This window comes from Thermobia domestica, chromosome 3 (genome assembly GCF_964235325.1).
Source record: "Thermobia domestica chromosome 3, izTheDome1.hap1.1, whole genome shotgun sequence".
NCBI classification, from domain to species: Eukaryota; Metazoa; Arthropoda; class Insecta; order Zygentoma; family Lepismatidae; genus Thermobia; species Thermobia domestica.
This window is the reverse complement of record NC_137456.1, coordinates 49,360,499-49,385,773: the sequence shown is the minus strand read 5'-3', so window position 1 is coordinate 49,385,773 and position 25,275 is coordinate 49,360,499. Positions and strand designations below refer to the sequence as shown.

At 36.3% G+C, this 25,275-nt stretch overlaps 1 protein-coding gene across 3 annotated transcripts in view; it reads left to right on the top strand.

The window, feature by feature from the left end:
* Window positions 1–2,311: 2,311 nt before the first annotated feature.
* LOC145680381 (glycine receptor subunit alpha-2-like) overlaps window positions 2,312–25,275 on the top strand; it is a 212,697-nt gene continuing 189,733 nt past the window's right edge. For 2 of the 3 annotated variants that reach the window (XM_081750814.1, XM_081750813.1), the window contains exon 1: window positions 2,312–2,516. In XM_081750814.1, coding sequence (XP_081606940.1) covers window positions 2,481–2,516 — 36 coding nt within the window. In that variant the 5' untranslated portion in view covers window positions 2,312–2,480. The remainder of the gene's footprint in view (window positions 2,517–25,275) is intronic. The other variant, XM_081750812.1, reaches the window with a different exon arrangement.

Below are 25,275 nucleotides of genomic sequence, written 5' to 3'. Positions count from 1 at the left end.
TCGTTTTCCCCGGAAGATACCGAGCCTTTTACTTTTGTATTGTTTATGTAGTGGAAACGTTCACATAATTAATACTTTATAAGCTACGCAATACTCTTCGTCATACACTCAATCATTAAGGGACTAACAATCACAAAATTAGAAAAAAAAATTCTCTGGTTTAGCTAATCTAAAATTTATCAACAGAGGCAAAATTATATTTTCTATCATTTTATGTTGATTTGAAAAGTTTTTTTTTTTAATACAAATACGTCCGTGGAGGTACGGTGCCTTAGAGGTATGGTGCTTTCTTGTGGTACGAGAGGTTCTAGTTCATCATAGGCACGTAAGTTTATGATGAACAACGTTATATCCGTAGGTTTTCTTTAGGTTGTTACGTTTTCTCTTACATTCCCATTCTCCATTTTTAGCTCCCGGTATAACCATACAGGAGCATATAGGTTCACTGCACGTGTGTGTATGTATGTATGTATGTAGTACTTTATCTCTTGGCCATGTTTATGGTAGTAAACAAAATCTCGCGTTCCAAACCTTACTGGCAAATATTTTACGGGGCCGAAAACTCACCTCCCAAAAATCGCCATCTAAACATTTACTGTGGCCTAAAAAAAACCGTTCATAATCTAGCCTGACCAAACCATCGCGGACCAAATCTTGCTGGGCCAAAATTTACAGTCGAAATCTTGTACTGATAAAAAACTTCACTGCAAAAATATAACTATAAAAGAGTTTCTGAGATCATAATAGTAATAATAGGAAGAAACAGAAAGCGATTAATTTAGACACTAAAATGGAAAAAGTTGAAGATGAATGGATATATAATAGTAAAATAAATCCAAATTATGATAAAATCTTATCTATAGAATATGTATTAAATTATTTAGTAAGGGAGAACTGCAAATCCTACCGGGGGTTTCTCATTAAAAACATGTGGAAAAATATCCTAGCGTTTTCAAAAATTCATATTTTAATGAGGAAGGAGGCAATTTCTAGAATTTTTTTCTCTACATATAATCGATGTTGTCTGTGTCATCAATACTTGAAAAGAACTGAATCATTAGAAACGAATCTACTGTATACTGAAGTGTATTCTGATTTATTTTTAAAATGTGCGAAGTTTTCTGTGCTAAATACGTGTGAATTGAGACTAGTTCTTATCCGTTATGAAGAGCTAAAATAGAATGTTAATAACATGTTGCGCGTGGAGGGGGCAGAAGACTATCTGTGTCCGTGTCTGAGAATCCCCGTAAAATAGAAAGATATGTCCAGTAACAATATTTATATTCTTGCCAGGACAAAAAAATATCTGTCCGTATTATGAAGGTATTCATTAAGAAACTTTACTGTACAAGATATTCTAAGCGTATATACATAAAATGATAATTTGAACGCACGGAAGAAATTGCTATGGAGAAATTTTGTCAAGCTAAATTTTAGAGGGCGAGGTTTTATCCTATGCGAGATTTTGGACAGTGTGGGTTTTATCCTAGGCAATATTTCAGACGGCGTGGTTTTGTCCTAAGCGATATTTCTTCGCGCGATGTTCTGGCCAGGCGAGATTTTTGTTCCACGAGAATTTGGCAAGGCGAGAATTTGGACCGGGAGATTTTACTCTGAAAGCTCAGCCTTGAAGCTTCAGTTGATGCTAGCAAGTTTGAAGAAATTGTACTTTGCGTTCTACTTTTGACTGTATTTTATTTTTAAATGGTTTTGGTTTCTCTCTATTAAAAAAAAAAAAAATAGTTTTTCACATCTGAGTTTCTACATTACGTAAATTACGCGTAATTTAAGTAAAAAAAAAAAAAAAAGAACGAGTAAATTGCCTTATTAACTCTGTCCGCGACCTATCTCTCCCTCAGAATCTCGGACGGAAGTTAGGAAATAGGTAATCCAGATTAACTGATTAACCGTAAACTGTGCCATTACTAAAACTGTGACTTACGGAATGTAAGGCAAAACTATGTGAGGTACTTAAGGTACTCCACAGACAATAATAAGCTCGTTTGTGTGCTCCTAAAACAAACATCTCAACTCGTTTACATAGACGAATTATCTGCAGCACGCAACAGCACCATTAAAACCAAAGCTACTAAATATGTTCTCGTGATTGTGTACACATGTCAAGCAACACACAAATACACACAAACACACGTCGTTATAGGAAAGAAGGGTTACAAATCCGTGGTCACGTTCGTAACCTTAACACTTGAGGTAACTCCTCCCCTAAATCGAAATACATATTAGATGGAAGTAACGAGGAGCCAATCGCCGTCTAGCTTTTATCAATGATTGCGATGCCTATCTCTAACCGATCGACGCCCAGGTCTTTCCGATAAGTGGCAAACGCAAATTATGAGCTGTTGTTAGTCGTTAGAAATCTTGGGAAGGAGTTACCTGAATAATTTCACTTCATTTACTTGTAAGTGTTGGGACAGAATGGAAGTTAACACTCTGATACTAACAATGGGTGCAATAAAGGGATGATGAAAACTTACAGATGCCGCCAAAATGGAAAGGTAAGTGAAAATTCGTTTCCTTGTAGAGATTAACTAAAGACAGGATGGATCGGTGGTACAGTACTTACCTCTGGTGCATGGGGTCCACGATTCGATGCCAAATCATGTGAGTTTGTGATAGACAACATAAATTCTATCACAATCGTTTATTTTCATTAATCCTTCGTTTTCTTTACCCTAAAGACCAAAAGTGTGGAATGTAAAGTTAGATTTAGGATTTAGATTTCTGGGCTTTCGGCATCTAAGGTCATTTAGCCCTTCACGTTTTGAGGGATGACGTCCCTCGGCGAGCACACAATCCGGAGAAAGAAAAGGAAGAAAGGATGGGGGAAGGAAGGGAAATATAAGTTAGGTACCACTCCGGCATTTGCCTGGTGTGAATGAGGAAAACCCAGGAATACCTCATCCAGGGTGGCTGGCCTGAAAAAGCGTTTTACACTTTTTCAACCGAGTGCCGCAACCGGGAATCAAACCCGGGACCGCTCGCACCGAAGGTGAGAGCGTTAGCGACTACGCTACGCGGGGCCATAGCATAAAAATAGAATTTATTAATTTATACACATTTCTGACATAAGCATTGCCTGTATTCATGTTCTTAAGCCCGTCACACATGAGGGATGATGTCCTTCAGCGAGCACATTATGGGAAAGGAGGGAAGGAAGAAAAGAAGCTCTCTGTTATGTTAGGTGCCATCCTGGCACTTGTCTGGTGTGAGTGAGAAGAACTAAGGAAATACGTCATTCAGGCTGGCTCGCCAGGAAAAACCTGTTACCTCTTCGCGACCGAGTGTTCCCATCAAGAATCAAACTTGGGACCGCTGGCACGAAGTAAAGCTAAAAAGTTTCATTTCATTTTGCAGTTATTGATTGTGGATTGTTGTTTAATATATATTTTCAGTGCCGAGGCTATATAAGGCAGGATATATTGCTTAAACAGCTATCCGAATCACTAGTTAGGTTTGTATTGGAGTCAAATACCTTCATCTGATACTGAATCCAGAACACAGAAGTGCATCCTTATTCCCTTTGGTGAATCAAACAGTTTCGTTTCTATGAATAAAGTAAACTTGGGATATTCCATCCCTCTTTAATTTTACTTTTACTGATTCTTGTGCTTGTTGTTTTTGAAATGTCACTTCAAAAAAAGAAACTGGTAAACACAGTGGCGGATCTAGCCTGGGGCCGCGGGGGCATATAGATCCTCCAGCTTTTGGAGTGATAAAAACAATTGAAGCTATTATTTAATTATTTTTTTAAAATTTATACTAAATTCACGATAAACTATCATAGTCTAGGTTTTGACTGACCTCCCTCCCAGTTTTTACCTTTTAGATCCGCCACTGGGTAAACATAACAAAGAGTGTGACGCAAAATGTACTGTTTTGAGTAGACCTAGAGCTTCTTGTGCCTAACCAGTTAATTTACACGCCTTTAGCGTAGAAGACCCGAGTTCGATATCCGGCAGGAGCTCATGTGGTTCGGATCCCACGTTAAACTTTTGTTCCACGTCTTATATAGCTTCGCTGCTGAAAGGTAAGGAAAACTCAAATTAAATAAATAAAAAAACAAATACCGTAAATGCATCTATGCTGGCAGTTCAAGTTGTCAGTAATAATCGTTGTAAAAATTTCAGTAAAAAACATTGACAGTATAGGCTATGTAATACCTCAAGTATGTAAGATTTAACTTCACTAGTATTTTTCTTTTTTAGTTTTAACCATAAAATCATTTTACCGTTTAACCTCTAAAAAATTTAACCTCAACACATATTTCCATGTATGGGATATGGATAGCCAGCCTTTAAGTTACGGCTACCCATGAGCAAGGGCGCCGATTTTTCTGTAAATTTAGGAGGACCCACTCAGATGCAGAAAGCACATAGAGGATTTTAAGGCAAATTGCTCTAACTCTATGGCCTATGGAACCCGGAGGTTCAATGCCGCGTTCACAAAAGCTCTCCACTGACTTCTATCCTTAGCTAACTGTATCCAATTTCTACTTTGTATTCCTATTTCTGCGAAATCCATCTTAATATTGAAATCCCATCTGCGCCTAGGTCTTCCTAATGGTCGTTTTCCGATTGGTCTTCCAGTCAAGACTTTGAAGGCGTTTCTACTTTCTTCCATCCTAGCTATATGGCCTGCCCACCTAAGCCTCCTAGACCTGATGACCCTAAGAATGTTTGGTAAACCGTATAAATTATATAGTTCCTCGTTATGAAGTTCCCGCCATTCCCCATTCCCGTTCCTCTTGGGTTCGAATATTCGCCTCAGGATTTTGTTCTCAAATACTTTTAGTCTTTGTTCTTCCCTCAGAGTAAGCGACCATGTTTCGCATCCATACAGAACAACAGGCATGATTATCGTTTTACGCAAATGCAAACAAAGTCGTTATATACGCAAATATGAGCAAAGTCATTATCTCATCATACATTTCCATTTTTTAAAAAATAATAATGCTATGATGTATTTAATGTTTACATAAAATGTTTATATCTTATCTGATTAAGAAAAATAAAAATTTAAAATTTTTTTAACAGATCCACAAAAAAATGTGTTTAAAGATATTACTTATAATAATAAGTTTTTTTTTAATAATGTTTTGATATTTTAAGTGGAAGAGTGGCTCAAGATATGCAAAAATATTTCTTTGGAGCCACACTTTGTGCACTCCGTAAGAAAGAAGGGGAATTCGTCCAATATCTGTAATTTGAATTTTAAGAAGATTGGTTTTTAAGTTCGCATGCTCCAGTGTTTATCAGCAATGCTCTTCCTATTTTCAGCCCAACCAATTAGGATTCACAACGAAAAGAGGGTGCGAAGCAATTACCCATTCATTCCATGAACTTTTATCAAGAACCATGAAAATTCACAGCACGTCATTCTCAAAATAAACTATAAAAATGCCTTTAATACAATGGAACGTGACATCATGTTAAGTGAAATAAAGCAACAGCTCCCTGCCACCTACCCCTTTTTCTAGCAAAGCTATGCTTGTCCATCAATGCAATTTTTTGGAGAGAAAACAATACTGTCCCAGGTCGGTTGCCAACAAGGAGTTCCCGCTGGTCCAATACTTTTCAGTTTATCAATCCATCCTAAGGTTCGTTTTATATATTTTAAGCTTGAAATTCCTCGACAGAATTCGCGACGACAAGAGGTTTTGAACTGAATAATAACACGAATACGTACACTACTCGTAAATTGACTGTAATGGCCTGTTCACACTTGTCATATTCATAATTAGGACTGCACTGTGAAAGATTCGTCGTGATTGCATCACAAATGCCAATACTACAACATTCCTGATCTCTCTGACTTCTTCTTGTACTTTCTAATGCTACACGAGATATATTTATTTTAACTACTCCTTATATTCTTTAGCATAAAATGTTTGTTTTTAGTTTCTTTGATGTCAATAAGAAAGAAATCTAATTTACTTCTAAAATAAGCAATTAGTATATAAACTATAGGCTAAAAAAGCTGCGAAATTAAAAGCTGTAATTCGTTGATTGGTTGATTTGCAATTTAGGATCTCGTTCAACATCAATGGTATATGTGTCGTGGACCTACCGTTTAACGCAGGATTCTAGCCATATGAGCTCCCACCGGAATTAAACTCGGGTATCCCGCGAGAAACGCGTCAGGGAGACAAGCGATAGCAATTGTAGCAGCATTTATTAGCGTGACTGCTTCTTTTTTATTATTAAATATTCTATCTTTTGGCAGGTTTTGAAACTATTGTTTTTTTATTATTATTATTATTTTTTTTTTTTTTTTTTTTTTTTTTTTTTTTTTTTTTTTTTTTTTTTTTTTAGGTTTGGGCCTGGAAGTGTTTCTTCCACTCGGACTTCAGCTTCCTCTTTTGACTCCAAATACTTTCATCTATTTTTCTAATCATCGATCAGGTGTGTCCTTCTTCTTCTTACTCCTCATTTACCTTCCATTCTCCCTTCTACTATGACGGTATGAAGAAGAAAATTTCTTCGCAAGATTTATCCATAATTAAATTGGTCTTCCTACGAAGGGTGCTGGCTACAAGCGTCCTCTTTCTCTCCTCTCTGTTTTAAAACATCTTCGTTTGTTGCTCTCTCTGTTCTTTTTTATTTTCTCCATCTTCCTCCTACACCACAATTTGAAGCTTTCTAGATATTTGTTCTTCAGCTTCCGTAATGTTCAACTTTCTGAATCATACAATCCAATACTCCATACATAGGAGTTAACCAGCTTCTTTCTTAGTCCAATATTAAGCCTGCTAATTAAGGGAGATTTTTTTCTCATTGAGAGCTTCTTTAGCTATGGCAATTCTTGACCTGATCTCGTTTGTGCAGTAAGCATCTCTTGTCAAAATACTTCCCAGATACTTGAAAATATCGACCTCTTCAAGTTCTCTTTGTTCCACTCTGACCCGTAAGGGAGCTTTTTAGGGGATACTCTCGTGACCCTCGATTCTTGAATGTTGATTTCCATTCCATATGGTTTCCCAGTGTTAACTACTTTGTCAATCATCTCCTGTAGTCCTCCCCCGGTTCTAGCTATAATAATATTCTCATCTGCATACCTGATCTTGTTAATGTTCACCATTAAAAATTAGCGTGACACTGTGAGATGTTTAAATTTTATAATTATAACTGCAATCCTGTCGTTTTTGGTGCAGCTGAACTGCTCTGTGTGTAATTGGATAGGGTTCTCGCTTTTTGTGGTGTAGAACGGGGTTTGGTTTTCGTTGGTGGTTTGTAACTCATATTTAACTGCAACTATGTTTCACATAGGCATGGTGCATTAAATTCCAAATACTGGATTAGTTTTTGTAGCATAAGTACCAAATATTTTCCATCTGACATTACCATTTGTAAATTCTGCAAACCACACGACTCTGTGACTTGTCCAGTATCTCTGGTGAATGGGATCTCTAATCCAATTTTTTTAAATGTGGATAGCCTATATTTTACAATTTTTGTGTAGCCTTTTACCCTCTTCCCTAGTTCGGGGACCACTAAATAGTGTTTTATAGTCTAAATGTTATACTCTTTTACAGGTTCTATGTCGCCAAACAAGTTGCCATTACCTCCTATTCTGTACGAATTGAAACAAATGAAATCTTTAAGTTTTACGTCCCACGGTTATGCCGGTTAGGCTAAAGGAGACGGTGAAGATGAGAAATGAATGAAATGGTGGAATGAAAGAAGTGGGAGGAAACGGGAGAACCCCGAGAAAACCCACGAGCACGATGTTTGTCCACCTCAAAGTACACACGAGCTGGGATCGAATCAGGGACCCCAAGCACCGGAGGTGAACGCTCTACCACTGAGCCACCGCGCCCCTTCTCTCCGAATTGAATTATAATCTATATCAAAAACAATTCCTGGCTATCTCTTACCGTTATTCCTCTATGGTTATTAACATTGAAACCCGAATGTTATAGTTCTGGCGCGCACTCAGACTTTTTGATTGGAGGGATCAAACTTTGGAGGTGCTGTCCAAAACTTCAAGTCACTACGCTTATGTAGTATTGAACGGATATTATTCTGCACCTAAAAAGACGATAAGTAATTGTAAATTACTTCCATCTATATTTTCAAGGAGAAAATGATAGAACTAAATTGTTTTTATAAAAAGAAAGAGTACAGATGAAGTGTAAGTTCAAGTTTTCATGCTACATCGTTTGATTGAGAAAGTGTACACCTGGATTTTGTGTTAGGAAATTTTACGGGGGGGGGGCGGACCCGGTGGCCCCTCCCTCGTGAGTGCACCCGTGGTTCTGTGCTTTCTGCTATAATAGAGGTATTAAAACCACGATTAAGACTATCCTTGGGACAATAAACTCACATCAAAGAACGGATTCTCGCTATCATTTTTTTTTTTTTTTTTTTTTTTTTTTAGGGGATCAACTTTGGAACCGAAAGTTGAATTTCAAGAACTTTCGGTTTCTGTAGAGCGATAAGGTTAGAGACGAAATCTTTTCTTTGGACGCTGAATCCGAATCATAAAATCGGTTCTTGTTCTTTCTTATCTGTTCTCGTTCTGATACCTGTCGACGAACAGACAGATGCATGGACATAACCGTTCTATAGGACTTCCGATACTTATAAATTACGTAATTAGGAATATTAAAAAAAAAAGTATTTTATATTCTTCAAAAGTTTTCTTTGTATTTTGTATAACATCCTGCTAATTTTCCATCATCACGACTTAAGGCGGCAGATTCCTGTATAAGTTCGGAGCCACCAGACGTTCAGATATTATATGTTTCGTTGTCAGATATTCAAGCAAAGATCTGGGGGCCGAAACAAACTTACGGGAAGACCTCGGTTCCCCTAGGATTGGCGTCTACTCGTGTATGTCATGCCGACAATCACTATTTATCTCATTGTATCTCAATATTAATGCGATATGTGGTGTGGATCTCAACGTGGAATGCGAATCAAAAGTATTTTTTCTGTAGTTTTGAATCGTTGCATAATTAGCACGAAAGTAGGTTAAAATATTCATTACAATTAGAAATGTGTTAGAAGATATTCAAGAGTACATTTTTTGTTACTCCATAATACTATGAAGATCATGTGGCAAAGTGCTTTCATTCATTGGATTGTAATTCACTGTGTTCTCACCTATTTTTATAATGATTCCAGTGCATTCATTGTATTAATTTTCTGTGTGTTAGTGTCAAATCTTGCAACTTAAATTTTACACACTTCCATTCTAACTAAAGCTCTGAAATATTGTACCGCTATATAAACGCGATGCCAATACAATATTTTCACAAAATGTTTCTTCTAGTTTATCGAATTACTGTAAAGTTATTGAAATTAATTATTAAGAAATAATTAACGAGCTTCTGCTGGTTATACAATCCAATGCATCATGAATGTGTTTGGTGTTGCAGACGACTAGGCGTACTTACTACATATCTACAAGTTTGAGCATGTTATTATTCATAATAAGACATAACAGACTATTGTCTTCTACAACCCAATTAGCAGTATTGAATAGGCCCTAGAGTCTAAAAGACAAAGAATAATAACAGTAAAAGGGAACTTCCAGAAACAATCATTTCATAAAATGAGTAAAAAAAGATATTTTTTTGCGGTAATTCAGTATTACTATACTTGTTTTGGTTAGGGAAAACGAAGAGATTCGGTTAAGATTAAAAGCATTGGTCTCGATCAAACCACTTATCTCATACCGAGAAAAACTTTAACCCTGAACCTTAAGAAGAACGCCTAATGCTATTAGTCTAAAGTCCTATAACCTACGTAAACGCTTCTTTTCTTACGAGCATAACTACCACATTGGTCCAAATATAAGCCGAATAATTTATCCAAATTTCAATATTGGGAAAAATTATGACGTGGCTTACAAAACTTAGCATCTTAAAAGATTGACATTTCTTCATATTGTATACTGTTAAAATAGTGCTGATTTCTCATTTTGAACTAACGATATAGAAACAGCCCACATTGTAGATAAAGTAATGCTATCCAACAATAGCATAATCGAAATTAACTTTCGATAATCAACAGAAAGCTACATTTAAAGTACACATAGCATAGTTACAACCCTAATTTTTGAATTATGATAGCAAGGATGTCACTTGGGATGCAGATACCAATTGGCCCCCGTATGAGTCTGAAAAACACATGATTTTTTAATAAAATGTATACTAAAATACTAATAAAAAAAACTCAAAATTCTTATGTCGGTGGGCAATTTCCCTCCCCCCGACAAAACCTGAAATAGTGGTACTTAATAATGGTACTTATTGTAATTGTATTTAAAATAAAATAAACTAGTACCGTCCTAATTATATTTCTCTGAGTCTGACGGTATTTTCTCTTCTTGGCTGGATTTATTTTTAGAAATGATATTTTTTTTTCTTTTATCCGCTCCTTCAAATTTTAGGGTGCGGCTTATTTGCGGGTCAATACGTTCCTTTATTATATAGGTAACTTTAGCATATTTCTTCACAGGAATCAAGACTAAGAAATGATGAAATTACTGTCTTTACACAGAAAATTATTTCATATTCCTATGGCTCAGTACTCTTAATTTGATTTTGATCTTTTTCGTGTTCCTTGTATTATCTATAAATATCAGACACTTTTTTTTTTTTTTTTTTTTTTTTTTGTAGTTAAGTCAATGGTTTGGAACTGACATATTCGAAACTCATCATTCATATGGCCTATAAGCTTGAATTTCGTTCTCATCTCTTATACTGAGATAATTATTAAAAAGTAAACGATGTTTTGTCTTATGTAGCTTTTGAGCTTATTTTTTATTAATTGGAGGTTCTATTTAGTTTATTGCTTAAGCATAATACAAAAGAATTTAAACAAAAAGCACTTTCCTTAATGTAGGCGTGTTTAAATAGTATTCAGCAGGCTGCCTTTGTATTGAAACTGACATTTCTGTTGTCCACAATCTCCCAACAAGACATAAACAGCACATGTCTTGATGATTTGGTAATGGGTCATTGGCATCACTTAAGGTTCTTTAAAAAAAAATGGATGTTTTACCGGTTATTACTAGTATGTAAATGTACAGGTATTCTAACCCCTTTTCCTCGCAGAACGAGAACTAAGTAGAATACTACATTTGAAAAGCAGGAATAGAGAGGTCAGATCTTTCCTTCAGAGTTTAAGACTCTCTCTCAATGTACTATATTTAGATAGATAGACATCAGGAGAGAGATGCCGTGAACGGAAGATTCTCAGCCTCAATATAAAGGCAGCTGGCTAAAAGACCATTTGGCCACACCGACGTTAAAGAATGACTTTTTATTTAAATTCTTTTGTAATTAGCTTGAACAAGAAACAATAATTAAACAATAGGTAAATAGGGTCGCCTATTAATAAAGTTGCATCGATTACTTTATGAATTTCATAGGCTAAAAAACTATGTTAAGACAAAACATAATTTATTTCTCTATACAAGATGATTCAATAAGAACGTACCAGGCCTATATGGCAAAAATATGCCAACGTGTTTCCTCTGGAAGTTTCTCCCATTGTGCGCTTGTTTCAATGGAGGCACAACCAACCCCTGTCTCCATTTCAAATTTTGAAGCTTCCCCCCGTTGGAGATATTCACGATACGCTATTGGTGTCGCATTCTACACATACGATTTGGTAGTTCAATTGCTTGTTTGGCGGCTCTATGTGCATTATTAGTCAAAATAAAGACCTCCTACGGGTAGTCAGATACAAGTCTGCAACAACGTCTCTAGTGGCTAAATGGGAAAGGATATGACAAAGTTTGTCCTCTAAAAGTTGGATGACATTTAATGTTCATTCGAATGATACCAACAGTTATACCACTTTCCATTTCAAATTTCGAAGTTGCCCCCCGTTGGAGGTATTCACGAGACGCCACTGGTCTCGCTACTATTTTTATTGCATTCTACAATATGCAATTTTTTTGTTTGAAGGCTCTACGTGCAGTATTAGCTGCGATATAGGCCGGGTACGTTCTTATTGAATCACCCTGTATATAAAGAAAGAAGTCCCACTGACTGATTGACATTGATCAACGCCATGGCCAAACCGCTTAAGCTAGAAACTTGAAATTTAGACAGGGGATAGGATTTAGGATACAAGGTCTCACTAAATTAGTATTTTTGGAAATTTGGCGCGGAAGGGAGGGAAAGATGGATTGTAATAATTATTTTAAAATGTCCATATCTCAGAATCTCTCAGTGTTAGAGACATGAAATTTCTAGGTATAGGTATTTCTCATTGAAAATAATTAGACACGTCTTTCAGAGTTCTTTTCATACTTGACCTAGAAGGGAATAAAAGATGGTGGGAAGGGAAAAGGGTGGGAAATACAATTATTATAATAAAACGATCATATTTCGGAATCACTTAACGTCAGAGTCATGAAAATCGGTACAGTAGGAAGTCGAAAATCCGAACTAATTGGGACCAAAGGTAGTTCGGATTTTCGAATCGTTCGGATTTTCGAAAATAATCAAGAAAATGCCACTTAGGCTTAAACATGCTGTACGGTATGCTCTTTTATCGATACAGTAGTTATAAAGTACATACAGTAATTACAATACCGAACGTAAAGCTACTCACATTTAATGTTTCTGAAGAACCTGCTCGTGCACTAAATTACACTGTTCTTGTAACTCACACTTAAAACTTAACTTGTATAGGCCTAAGAGAAAATAAAAATATGTATGACAAACAATTACATATGAATGAGCTTTTATAAAAACATTGACTTCACACAACGCTGACAGACAACCCTATTGTTTGTTTATCGCTAGCGCTAAGACAATATGTAAAAGGCTTCTGGGAACTAGGGATGGCCAGAACCGGTTCCTGGTGGAACCGGTTTTCGGGTCTGAACGGATCCGGTTCTAGAAGATCCGGTTCCGGAACCGGTTTTTCGGATCCAGGTCTGGAACCGGTTCTTCGGATCCAGGTCTAGAACCGGTTCTTCGGATCCAAGTCTGGAACCGGTTCTGAAAACAGAACCAGTTCCTCGCGGAACCGGTTCCGCTGGAACCGAAACTTTGTGACCATCCCTACGCTAAACCCGAGCTACTGGCAAGCTGTGAACAGTATGCTAGATGAAATGGTGGAAGCGACAGGCAGGCGCCCAGGCGGCGGCAGCTTGTCTCATTTGGCTAAATAAACCGGATAAGTGGCAAACTTATTGGCTAAACAGGCAAACTGGCCAACTCATTTGGCTAAACACCCACTGGTGGAGCAAATTTTTTTTCTGGGAGCACAAGCGGGTCTGGGCGGGGAAGGCACAAGCGCATGGTCCTCTTTGCATTATTTTTGAAGGTGAACTTTGTGCCTCCTTTACGGGTCTTTGGGGGCTTTCGGATCCAGGTCTGGAGCCGGTTCCTAAGATCCGGTTCTAGAACCGGGTTTTCAAATCCAGATCTGGAACCGGTTCCTAAAATCCGGTTCTGGAACTGGGCTTTCAGATCCAGGTCCGGAACCGGTTCCAGAACCGGTTCTGAAAACCTGATCTCAGAGAACCGGAACTTTGTGGCCATCCCTACTGGGAACCGGATTTTTGACGCCCTACTGTATTTGGAGTTCATTTAAAATAATTAAACAAATGTCTCAGCATTATTGCTATTTACCCTAGAAGAGGTGAAGAAAGGATGGGATGCATTGTTGGGTCATATCTCGAAATTCATTATAAAGTTAAAAACATTAGATTTTTGTATGTAAATCCTTCATTTAAAATAATTAAAGACATGTTTTTAGCGTTTCTAAAATATTTCCCTTAGAAGGGAAGAAAAAGGCCGGTAAAAGAAAGAGTGGGGATTGTAATTGTTGAAATAAGTTGGCGATATCTCGAAATAACTTAAAGAGTGGAGAAATGTTAATTAAAGACGCGTTTCGTCGTTTTTAGATGTTTCCCTTAGAAAGAAAAAGATGGGAAGAGAAAAGAGTGGGGTTGCCATTGTTATAATAAAATGGATATCTCGAAATCCCTTAAGATTAGAGGCATGCGGCGATATGAGAGTGCGAGGCCTAGGTCGAGCGAAAGCGGGAGTCTGGAAGCGAAATCTCCGGCTAACTGAAGAGAAGACTAGTTTTTTAATAATAATTTCCTTCAAAGCATGATTAACAATTAGTTTATTCCAGTAAAATATTATTACAATAAAACATGAACAACTCAAGTGAACTATGTTTTACTGCCTAACCAATATGGTCTAGTTTAGTTGTAGAATGAATCATCAATGTACCTTTACTTGCTAATTAACCGAATTTCGCCATATATATATATATATATAAAAAAAGAAAAAACCCAACCCAAAAACTAATAAAAATGAAAATGAGAATAGGGCCCGCGGTGGCTCAGTGGTAGAGCGTTCACCGCTGGTGCTTGAGGTCCCGAGTTCAAATCCTGCTCACGCCAAGTGAACTTTGTGGTAGATAAACTCCGTGTACCTAGGTTTTCTCGGGGTTCTCCCGTTTCCTCCCACTTTCTTCGTTCCACCATTTCATTCTCAGGTTTAACCACTCGGTACTTCAAACATCTTAATTATTTTGTGAAAATTTCAAATTTTTCAACTGTGTCCCTTTTAAAATATTTCAAGTTGAACATAGCCGATCTTCGAAAGATCACAAGTTTGAAGACCCATAACAGAGAAAGAATGAAACTCTCAGATATCAAACTGTGGTATACCACGAAGCCAGAACCTGGAAAACATTAAAGGCGAATTTTATTTTATTTTATTATTTTATTTTTATTATTATTATTATTATTATTATTATTATTATTATTATTATTATTATTATTATTATTATTATTATTATTATTATTATTATTATTATTATTATTATTTGTTTGAAATTCATAATTTCAACAAATGGCAATTTGCTCTTTTCAAAGTTTAACTTTCAACAGTTTTAAAGACATTTGTGTTATAGTAGGCCCAAGTGTGTACTGCCTATACAGTAAAATATTGTATATTTAATTCTCATTCATTTTTTTAAATCGATATCTTTAAAAATAACGGAGCTATTACAGCAAATCTGTGAAAGGTGCTAAATAAGCTTATGCGCCCGCACAAAGCAGCCACTCAAAGGAAAACTGAACATCTTTAAAAATGAATGAATGAATGGCTTTTAACTCTTTACGCTGTGGTAGGTCAGTGGTGAAACGTTCACCTCTGATACATAAGGTCGTTGGTTCGATCCCAGCTCACGCCAAGTGAATATTTTTGTGGAAAAACGCCGTGTGCGTGGGTTTTCTTGGGGTTCTCCCGTTTCCTCCCACTTTCTTTATTCAATCATTTCCTCCAGTTCTCATCATCACCGTCTCCTTTAGCCTAGCCGGCATAATCGTGGAACGTAAAACTTAAAAAAAAAAAAATTGTTAACTCTCAAATGAGGAGCTTAGAATCAAAATTCACCACATCCATTTCGCTTAGTTTCAAGCAATCTCGCAAAACGTGCAGTGAAGCTCCATATACACGCGTACGAAGTCCCATATTTGAACTAGTTTTTTAGTATGATTATTAAGCTTTTAAACAAAATTCTGTTTCTATGGAATTTCTTTAGATCAAAGATCGGTAAAAAAAATGGCGGCTTTTAATGGTAGGCGCAGTGGCGTATTTAAGGGAGCTTCCGGGCTTAAGCCCCACCCGAAATCTTACTTACTATAGTAAAGTATATGAGATATCTTGTAGAATTTTCACATTTTCAGGCCAAGCCCCCCCGAAACAAAATCGTAAATACGCCATTGGCTAGGCGCCTCAAATATAGGACAACTTTGTTCGTAAAACTAAAAACAATTATAATTATAAATTTCGTCAGTAATCTTATAATCTGAAATTGGGTGACTTCAAATCGATTGACCCATATACCATCAAGAATTTCGATGTTAAACTCAAGTAGCAAAACATTTTTTTTTTCTAATGCAATCTTCCGTTCACTTTTACTGGGCTTTATAATGTACACAATTTATATATAAATCGTAATAATAATAATAATAATAATAATAATAATAATAATAATAATAATAATAATAATAATAATAATAATAATAATAATAATAAATAAATAAATAAATAAATAAATAAATAAATAAATAAAGCTAGACCGGCTAATCACTTTAATGTATTGTGAAAACTGAGTAACGTGACAAAATACAAAGAGTCGGCTTTTACCACTGAACAAAGCACAAAGCGGCGCATGTATTCGTCGACATTGACAGGCAGCGTCAACTCAAAGGTCAATTGTATTGTACCGTATTTATGCCACAGGTAATTACATAATACATCGTAAATAGAGCGAACCAATTGCTTTGTGTTTCTTTAACTTAAAAAATAAAGTGTATACTCATGTATTGATAGCATAGCAAAGAACGTATTTGAGATAGGTTGATCCGCGAATAATGTAATTGTATTATCCGCGAATGCAGAAATTAGTCACAATTATTTTCCCCACGAATGTTGGAAACGAGAGTACAGTCAAACAAGCTTTGACTGTATTTAAAAACAAAAAAGGAAGAAAGAAAGAAAAATGTGTAAAATATGGAAATTGATTTATTGTATAAGTTAAATAAGCAGAAGTGGAACATGTAGAAAATCTGGCGAATGGAAATGAATTCAATTAAAATCGATAAAATTACGATAAGAATAGTGGAACAGCAATTCAATTAAAACATTGATAAATTCAATAAAAGCTGCCTGCTTTGGACACCATTGTTATTGTAGTTTTTTTCTTATTATTCTTGCAAAATTTCAACATGCAATATAGTAATTTGTAATGATGTTATGTACTTATACATACCTCCACACTAGACGTGGACAGTAATATGCATTCTAGTGTTATTTACGTGACACAATACCAGGAATACCAAGTCACCAAGCCATGTGGCTTGCATTTCAACTTCTTTTGTGTTTGTGTGTGTTTATTTGTTTGTTCACGCGAGAAAATCAATTTGTTATATTGTGTTATTTCTATTTGCTTAAATGTCACTCTACTCGCTTCCTTTATGCTAGTGTTAAGGGTTTCATTCCAGTTGCGATAAAGGGACCAACCCCATTAGCTAAAAAAAAAAAAAAATACGGGCTTTGAGATAGGGTTGCCAACTTTTGAAAAATAGAAATACGAGACACCTTCCTGGAGTACATATACTCTTAAGGGTGCAGACTACTAAATATTTTTCAAAAGCTAACAATTTTTCTTTTACCAGTTTTTCCTAAGTGAAAAAAGATAATGAAATGTAACTTACCTGAGTAATAGGTAATATTATTCTACACTCGAAAATACGAATCGGAAGAATTTTCAGTGTTGCCATACATAGAAATTACAGTGTAACCAGAATTTGACTTGTAACCCAAAAATCTAGGTTATGGCAGCGACTAGAAAAATGAACTCACCGGCAATTGATGACTTATCATGCTGTTTGTGTTCCTTGTTAACTACTTTTTAAATAATATTTTAATTATTTCGTAATAAAAAGTACAAAATAAATAATTTTTAATAAACAGTAGAATTAAAATACAGATATCAAATATCTGTTAATTTGTATCAGTATTCTAAGTTTCCATACCCCAAGAAATACTTATTTCTTTGTAATACTGTACATGACTCGTGTTAGATAAATTCATTTTATTGTAATATAAATCTAGACTTAGGCTTTCACATGTGTTCCATAAATTTAATTGTTGAATTAACTTCATTTTAAATCATAATATTCATCTATCAAACGAAAACTCATTTATCTGTGTGACTGTAAAGAGAACTCATTGTACCAGTATTTGTTTTGTGATTTCTTCTGTTTGTAGCCCTTTCGCTGTAAGTTTTCCGGACTATGAACGTATTTATGAACCTTCCTGCTAATAAATAAACCTCTTTCGTTCATAATTTTAATATTATAGAGAAAGTACTCTCCTCGTGGCAAGTTAGTTTTACATTATTATATGTGAGTGTAATTTGTTCTTAATTTCAAGATACGCCGAGTAGCCAATGAAAATGAGTTTTTTTTTTTTTTTTTTTTTAAGTAATACCGAAGGTCCAGCGAATCTGGAAGATAGTAACTTCAGAGAAGTTGTGTCTGAGTGGCTTGCGGAAGAAGTTTTATCTTCTGAAGAAAGTCCTGAAAATAGCCATGAGGAGAAGAATACAGAAGGATACTTCGGAAACGCACAGGATACGTGATCCGTAACAAATAGTTCAAGTGAAACCGAATTTTCTAGTAGCAAGAAAACTTGTTTTCGGATTCAGAAGCCAGTGTATCAAATATTTTAACCGGAAGAAATTGTACAGTATCATTTTCTACTCTTAATCCTATTGCTCAGACTAGTGATCACAATATGCTTCACACACACCCAGACCAGCACGCGACCTCAAAACAACTATATCACAGGACTCATGGGAGTATTTTATTACACAAGATATGTTTGATGAAATTTTATATTCTACAAATATTCAAGGAAAGAACATAGCTTCAGAAAAGAGGAAACATGGTGAAATACTCTTACAAAGCTAAGTGTAAATAGTTAGGTGAATTCTATACTTCTTACAATAAAAGTACCGAAAAGTTTTGCTGTCAAAATGAGTGGGAATATGTCAAAATATTATTAGTATTACTAGCACACAATGCCCTTATGTTGTAGTAATCGAAACATGCAATTATAATTAGTTCCGACTGAAATAACCGCGGGGTTTACTAGACCCCACTTACGTAAAAGTGTAAAGTTCTTGTGAGTATGAGTTCTAGGGTTAACAGAACATATTGGCTTCATCAGACACTGTGAAAACAAGAGAGAGCTGCACCTAAATATAACAGAATCCCAGAAAATGGTTCTGAACGCTGATTGTCTGATCAAAACAGATTCAGCCAATCATAACATCTTTTGCTCAGTATAGGTCGTTTCCTACCAGACTACCATACCTTTAAGCAAACACGTAGCCAGAACACTAAGACAGGGGAAAGCTGACATTACTTTGGAGAGAATTAATTTTAGCTTCCTTTTCTTTCATATATACAGTACATCCCAACATGTAACAGAAAGTTTCCAGGAAGCTGAAGTTGGTTGTAACTCCACTGGCTATCCCTAGGTACGGGCCTGCCTCTAAAACACATTACCAAGTAATCGGTTCCAGCTGCTAAAAATATTAAGTTATTACCAAAAAATAGTGTTTATTCTCCAGCCCAAACATTATGACCACCTGCTACTTTTTTGAACGATGACCTAAGACCCACGGAACAAAGCAGAACCATTTCTCAAATGGTGACAGAAATCTCATCGATCAGTCAATGTGATCACTTTGCGTAGATTGGGGAAGAATGGCGATATATCACAATTTGATTGGAACAAGATTGTCATCGTGAGACGTATGGGAAGGAGCATCTTCGAATACCGCGTGAATTGAAAGGTATTAGCGAGCTGCCGTTGTTAGTGAAAATTAAATGAAATCTTTAAATTTTACACCCCACAGGTATGCTGGCTAGGCTAAAGGAGACGGTGACTAAAGGAGAAATGAATAAAATGGTGGAATGAAGAAAGTAGAAGAAAGCGGGAGAACCCCGAGACAACCCACGCATACAGTGTTAGTTCACCACAAAGCTCACTTGGCGCGAGCTGGGATCGAACCAAGGACCCAATGCACCAGAGGTGAAAAATCTACCACTGGGCCACCACGGCCCGTCTGCCGTTAGTAGTGTCTTCCAAAGATTGGAAAAGGACGTTGAAGTCAGCACACATACAAGGCTTGGGACGGATAAATTGCGTTAAAGATATCGGATGTCGTAATGTCGAGATTGGTACAACAGGATAGGGCGCACACTTTGGCACGAGTGTGTCTGAGCACACAATTCACCAAACGCTGTTAAATCCTCCACAGTCGACGTGCCACACTTGTAGCAATGTTAACCACGCAGCATCTTTGATTACGAGTGGAGTGGTCACGTGCCCATCAGATAAATCATAATACTGCCTTCATCATATCGATGGCCGCAACAGAATCTGTCCTCTTTCAGGGAAACAGCTGCTTGCGACGTACATAGAAAGACGACAAAAGGTCGGTGGTGGCTCCAGTATATTTTGAGGAACTTTTACATGGTCATCCATGGCCTGATATTGAGTGTGAAGGATACAACGACAGCTCCTAGCTATCGGTAGGTTATTCCTAATTATTTCTACTCACTCATGTCAGTCATTTTCGCAGTTGTCATATTTCAGCAGGACAATGCTCCCTGTCACAAGGCCAATGTTATGCTGCAGTGATTCGAGGAGCGCAGGGGTGAATTTTAATTACTGCAAGAGCCCTCATATTCTCCCAATCCTAACCCAATTGAACAGTTATGGGATGACATTGAACACCAGATCCAAGTTCATCGCAGGGGCAACGGTGGTTAAGGGGTAGGGCGTTCACCTCTGGTGCTTGGGAATCCTGGTTCGATCGCAGCTCACACCAAGTGAACTTCGTGGTGAACAAACACCGTGTGCGTGTGCCGTTTCCTTCTACTTTCTTCATTCTACCATTTCATTCATTATTTCATCATCACTGTCTCCTTTAATCTAACCGGGATAAGAGTGGGACGTAAAAACTCTAAGATTTCCAAGTTCCAAAATTTAAAGAATTAAATGACTTCTGTATGAAGATGTGGTGCGCCATTCCTCCAGGCACCTATCAACGTCTCATTTTTTTTCGTGCCAAAAAGCATTGCTGCTGTTCTGCAAGCCAAAAGTGGGCATACCATATATTAGATAAATGGTCATAATGTTTTAGCTGTACAGTGTATATACTTTAATACTACATCTGTCATTAGGCTGTATCAAGAAAAAGAAAAGACGAGAAAAGGAGTAAGAGAGGAAACTATAGTTTCACTCAGCACGCTTGGTTGAGATCAACTAAAAGGGAACTGAAAACAAAACTATAAGTCAAAACTAAGAAGTTCTTCGAAATCATCGAAGAAAATAAAGAAAATTAACAATAAAGTTAAATAAAAATAGCAGGGGAACAGCATAAAAGTTACAGGTTTGAGGAGAATGGGTGTTCTAATCAAGGGCGCCCATGTTGTGGTTTCCAAGGGGAGGAGGCAAGTATTAGCGACGTTTTAAAAATAGTTTCAAATTTTGCTGTAACTAATGTAAAAATTCTATTGGATTTTCGATATTCAGAAGTACAATTTCCTCTAGGGGGGCGAGCGCCCCTTTGCCCCCTGATGGGCGCCCTTGGTTCTAATGATTGTGTTTTACAACATTGATGAAAGTTCTATGAAACTTAACATCAGTGGACTCTTTGCTAATCAATTATCTCAGCTTGGCGAGAGTTTATATCAAAATGAAATTATAAAAAATCTCTCTCTCGACCTAAGTGTTATGTTCAAAAATACGTTTCAAACGTTTTTTTTTTTTTTTCGTGAAATGCCAACATGCAACTCAGATTTCATTTTTATACACAGGGTGTTTTCAGACAACACGAAGAACATTTGGGATGTTATTCCTGACACAAAGATAAGGTAAAAAGTATATACCAAGCTGGATGCAGGAATGCTTCCTTTTGGAAATATGACAAGCTGAAAATGCAAAATTTAAGTGAAGGACAAAATTATGGATCAAAGAGGATTTTTAATGAAGGTTCATTATTTTTAGTCACTATTTTTAGTTCCATTATTGCACAATTAAGGGACAGCGCGACGAAAGGATAAACCTCAAGAGAAATTTGAGAATTTGTGCTGTCTTTTAGCAAAAGTTAAGACTAAAATAAATAAGCAAGTATTATAAATGTCAACGGGTAAAAATCATAGTCTATTGTTGAAGTTACAAGAACACTGTTAGAATTTTGTTTTTCTTTTTTTTAAAAAAAAAGAGAGAGAGAGAGAGAAATAGTCATGTTTCATTAATTCACATCGTCCTAGATCAATCAATTCAGAAATGTCAGAAATCAATTCCCAAATATTTGCGGTATTGTTGGGAACCAACCTGTATATGCATAACAAACTATGGAAAAATACCACTACACTGAAAGGAAATATAATTTCTCTTTTGACAATGCAACGTAGAGTACTTTCCCAAAAGTTTATGCGTAGCAAGTAATCGATCTGTTTAGTTGTGGAACTTCTATTATTTGTTTGTATAAAAGCACTTCCGACTTAATAATGAAAAATATCGTGTTTACTTCTATTTTCTTATCTTCACGTAACGCATGACATTATTGTTATTAAGAGATTGGAATCAGTGTATCAATCAATATTTACCTCGCAAAGCTTTGTCAAATAACTATTTCAATCACATTGTTTGAACAGAGGTATATCTAAGCTTGGGTCATGAGCATAACCCTCCCCTACTAACCTAGCACTTCCTCACGCACAGTTATTGATGGCGATTTTTCCTTGAGTATTTTAAGCATGGATATAGTTTATATACTATGTTACGAAGCTAACAGATAATTAATTAAAATATATAGCACTGTCAGCATTATTTGGATATTACATGATTATATCTTCTTCAAGAAACACGAAAAACATACTTATTTATAATACGAAAAGCAATTAGCAATATTACACACATGCTGGACAAAATAGGGAAGCAAACCTAATTGAAATACCAAATACAAAAATGTCCGTGAACCTGGCCCCATCGACATCGGCACTAATTTTAAAACATATGCCAAAAATTAGTGCCCGATTAGTGCTGACGACCTGTAATGTTAAAAAAATTTGTGCCGTTACACAGACTTCAAAAAACAAAAAAGATTCAGGGTGGGGCTAGGTTCACGCTAGCCCCACCCACTCAACCGATCGAGATGAAACCTATACCCAAGGTTAGTGGTAAATTAGTGCTGTCGATACCGCATAAAAAGAAAATTAGTGCCACTATCAGTAGGCCAAATATATTCGAAAATCTAATATGGCGGCATCATCAAAGACAACAATCGATCCTCATTTTTATCATACAATACATAGCACTAATTTTCTTTCTATGCGGCGTCGTCAGCACTAATTTAGCACTAATTTTGGCATACATTAAAAAATTACTGCTGTTACACAAACGTCAAAAAAATAAAAACAATTGGGTGGGGCTAGCGTGAACCTAGCCCCACCCACTCAACCGATTGAGATGAAACCTATACACAATGTTAGTGTTAAATTAGTACTGTCGATACCGCATAAAAAGAAAATTAGTACCATTATCACTAGGCCAAAGATATTCGAAAATCTAATATGGCGGCATAATCAAAGAAAACAATCGATCCTCTTTTTTATCATACTATACATAGCACTAATTTTCTACCTATGTGGTATCGTCAGCACTAACATAGCACTAATTTTTGCCATAGTTTTCAAAATTAGTGCTGTTACACAAACGTCAAAAAACAAAGAAGAAGTGGGTGGGGCTAGCGTGAACCTAGCCCCACCCACTCAACCGATTGAGATGAAACCTACACACAATATTAGTGTTAAATTAGTGCTGTCGATACCGCATAAAAAGAAAATTAGTGCCACTATCAGTAGGCCAAATAATTCGAAAGTCTAATATGGCGGCATCATCAAAGGAAACTATCGATCCTCATTTTTATCATACTATACATAGCACTAATTTTCTTTCTATGCGGCATCGTCAGCACTAGTATAGCACTAATTTTTGGCATGGTTTTCAAAATTAGTGCTGTTACACAAACGTCAAAAAACTAAATAGAAGTGGGTGGGGCTAGCGTGAACCTAGCCCCACCCACTCAACCGATTGAGATGAAACCTATACACAATGTTAGTGTTAAATTAGTACTGTCGATACCGCATAAAAAGAAAATTAGTGCCATTATCACTAGGCCAAATAATTTGAAAATCTAATATGGCGGCATCATCAAAGGAAACTATCGATCCTCACTTTTTTCATACTATACATAGCACTAATTTTCTTTCTATGCGGCATCGTCAGCACTAATATAGCACTAATTTTTGGCATGGTTTTCAAAATTATTGCTGTTACACAAACGTCAAAAAACCAAGAATATGTGGGTGGGGCTAGCGTGAACCTAGCCCCACCCACTCAACCGATTGAGATGAAACCTATACACAATGTTAGTGTTAAATTAGTGCTGTCGATTCCGCATAAAAAGAAAATTAGTTCCATTATCACTAGGCCAAATATATTCGAAAATCTAATATGGCGGCATCATCAAAGAAAACAATCGATCCACATTTTTATCATACTATACATAGCACTTATTTTCTTTCTATGCTTTATCGTCAGCACTAATTTAGCACTAATTTTTGGCATAGTTTTCAAAATTAGCGATGTTACACAAACGACAAAAACGGCACTAATTTTTTCGTTATTTCTGCCAAGTTAACGCTGTTTTCAAAGGTTTTGTATTTACTTGTAGCACCTACATTAATAAATCAGGAACGGTAGGTTGTTGTGCATTAAGAAGCACTAGCGATGCACTAACAATTGCGCTGGAAGGGATCATCAGTGCTTTTGATTTTGGTGGAAATTTAACGGAATGAAAACTTCCCCATGGATTTCTTATGGAGTTTCGTGACATGTAATTAGCCATATCTACATCAATAGTTATGCATTTACGAAACTATGTGTGTTTTGTAGAAGCACAAACGATGCATGAACGAATGAAACTTACTTTCCGTTAGTGCTTAAAATGGGAGCCAAATTTATGCTGGTCCCAAATGTTTTTCTACTTGTAGAGCTTACACTAATGGAACGCTAACGTTAGTTGTCGGTGCACTAGGAAGCACTAACGAATGACACTAAGTGTTTCATTAGTACTTGAAATTTCAGGTGCAGCGTCAACTTGGCGCCACAAAAGGTTTTTACTTGTAGCTCCTATAGTAATAAAGCATTAACGATAGACGTTAATGCACTAAGAATCATTAACAATGCACTAGCGATTGACACTAAATTTATCGTTAGTGCGTGATGTGGAGGTTATGTTCAGGGACGTCGTTAGTTCTTCTTAATGAAGGTGTTAGAAGGAAAATCCTTTGTGGGATAATTTCTCGCTGCTACAGATACTTCAACCATTAACGGAAAAATTAGAGCCATTCGTTAGCGCATCGTTAGTGCTTCTTAATGCACCAACACGTAACGTTAGTGCTTCATTAGTATAGGTGCAACATGTAAAATACTTTGGGAAATAGTATGAACTTAGACCCTACTATAAGCACTTAGGAAAAAATTAGTGCGATTCGTTAGTGCATCGTTAGTGCTTCTAGAAAAAGTTTCGTTAGTGTTTATAAGAAATTTATGAGGAATTTCTCAGTATATCAAAGTTCCACCACATTTAAAAGCACTCATGACCTCTT